Genomic DNA, 2437 nt, shown 5'->3' with positions numbered 1-2437 from the left:
ATCTTTGTTTTTAAAATCTCCATGACAATAAAGAGAAGAGACAGTGGACAGGCCGTAGAGGAGTATAATATCAATGTTCGACGGGACATCTAGAAATTATAAAAATGAAACCCAACGTGACAATAAACTCTAAAAACTATAAAATCCAATTTTTAAAGGTTCCATGAAGAATGAATAGAAATAGTGATATATCGAGTAAACAAATAAAGAAGAAGATGACATAAGGGGTAGCAACTGGTGTGACTTTTAAAAACTATATAATTAAAAACACGAGGATAATAAGGTTTGATCTTTCAAAGTCTTAAGACAATGAGATAGCTATTTAATAAATTTTAAGTAAAATCATACTAAAAGAATATATGATTTTGTTTGGGTGCTAGCCGCGCAATTGCGCGGGCCAATCAGCTAGTTAAGTTCATGGCTCGGATTGGTCGAACTCAATAATTAAGTCGAGCCGAGCTAAACTTATATCTCGTTATTATCCACCCGTACCGATGAAATGAAGCGGAACTGTAAGTTCGTAACAATCATTTGGATTATGTTCTGCAAGTTGGTGGCAGTGGCACTATACATGACTGACGAATGACAGTAGTTTCGTCTCCGACCTGCACGAAAATATCCAGCACCAAAGATGTACAGAACAAACCTGAACGTCGTTTACACGAGCTCGCCGTTGTTATCCATGTCGCTCGCGCCAGAGCTGGACAAGACGGCGGCCTCCTCCTCCTCCATGGTGTCCGACAACCTCCTCCCCCTCGTCTCCGGCAGGCAGGTGACTAACAGCCCGAGGCAGCCGACGGCGAGCCCGAACACGCCGAACGACGACGACCAGTAGCTCGTCGTCTCGCGGCCGAGCGCGACGAGCACGGGAGCCACCACGCCGCCCAGCGCCACCGCCTGCCGCACCAGCCCCACCGCCGAGTTGCGCACCGACGTCGGGAACAGCTCGATGGTGTACATGAGCATCATGTCGTACGCCGTGCACGACGCGAAGAACGAGGCCACCTCGGCGGCCATCCGCGCGCCGTCCGGGAGGACGACGGCGGGGACGCACGCGGCGAGGCTGCACAGCCCGGACGCCGTGGTGAGCGCGACCACCGAGCCGCGCCGGTTGAACCACCTGCCCATGAGGAGCCACGCGAGGATGGACGACGGGAGCTCGGCCACCGCGTTGTACGCCACGCTCAGGTAGAGGTTGGAGGGGCTCAGGCTGCCCACGTTGAGCGGCATCCCGTAGTAGACCATGCCCACGCCGAAGCTCGCCGCAGTGATCGCCGCCAGCCTCCGGAGCGCCCGCCGCCGCTCCCATATCGAGTGCAGCGTGGCGAACATGCCCTCGCCGCCGTCCCCGAGCTCCACGGCGCACGCGTCCAGCATGGAGAAGCTCGACGTCGTGATGCCTCCGCCGCCGCCGTTGAGCGACGCGATCTGGCGCACCGCCTCGATGGCCTCCTGCTTCCGGCCGCGCACCAGCAGCCACCGCGGCGACTCCTGGACGAGCAGGTAGAGCAGGACGGCGTAGCAGAGGGACGGGAGCGACGTCCACACGTACATGTTCCGCCACGACGCCTCGCGGAACGTGTACGCGAGCGCCGGGAGCGACACGAACCCGACGGAGAAGAAGACGAATCCCGCGGCGCTCACCGTGTTGCGCCACCGCTTCCCGTCGAGCTCCGTGGACAGGACCATCGCTGACGTGCCCACCATGGACCTGCCGAACCCGGACACGAACCGCAGGGCGGAGTACACCCACACGTTCGGCGAGAACGCCGTGAGCGCGGCGGCGACGGACATGGTCACCAGTGACAGGAGGAGCATCTTCCTGCGGCCCAGGTGAGTGTCGGCGAGCGTTGCGAGTAGGAAGCCGCCGGCGAGGTTGCCGGCGAAGAACGACGACGCCGGGAGGGAGACGAGCGCCGGGCCGCAGTTGAGTGCCCAGTCCGACACCACCGACGTCTCGGCCGGGCGGTCCCACTCCCACGTGCCAGGCGGGAGCGCGCACGGCGAAGCGGAAGCGGCCGGCGGCGAGCAGGACGAGCCGGAGTCGGCCGCCGCCGCCGCAGCCGCGTCGACGACGCCGGTGCAGTGCCATGGCGGCTCCGCGTCCGTGAACACGGACATGAACACCTGCTGCGCGTCGAAAGCCCAAGCGAAGGCCAGCAGCATGGCCTTGAGAAGCTGGCGGGCGCCGGTGGCGCCGATGTACGCCTCGATGACGTCGTCGATGGACGGCTCTGCTTCATGGCTCGTCAGCAGCGGGGTGGTGGTGGCCGCTTCGGCCATGGGCGATTTGGCGAAGTTGAGTGCTCACCTCTACTGATCTCTCACGATGCCAGTGGTAGTATCGGGGAAAATTAAGGGCGTGTTTGGTTGGCTGTATCAGCCTGGCTCGCATCTCCGGATGCAACTTGCAAGCTTGTTTGGATGCCTGCAGACG

At 59.8% G+C, this 2437-nt stretch overlaps 1 protein-coding gene across 1 annotated transcript; it reads right to left on the bottom strand.

Moving 5' to 3' along the window:
* Window positions 1–513: 513 nt before the first annotated feature.
* LOC9271394 (organic cation/carnitine transporter 2) lies at window positions 514–2437 on the bottom strand. The gene has a single exon (XM_015786933.3). The coding sequence runs from the start codon at window positions 2281–2283 to the stop codon at window positions 658–660; it is 1626 nt and encodes a 541-aa protein (XP_015642419.1). The 5' UTR covers window positions 2284–2437; the 3' UTR covers window positions 514–657.

The sequence above is a fragment of the Oryza sativa genome, chromosome 1, assembly GCF_034140825.1.
Source record: "Oryza sativa Japonica Group chromosome 1, ASM3414082v1".
NCBI classification, from domain to species: Eukaryota; Viridiplantae; Streptophyta; class Magnoliopsida; order Poales; family Poaceae; genus Oryza; species Oryza sativa.
This window is presented reverse-complemented; position numbering and strand designations above follow the sequence as displayed.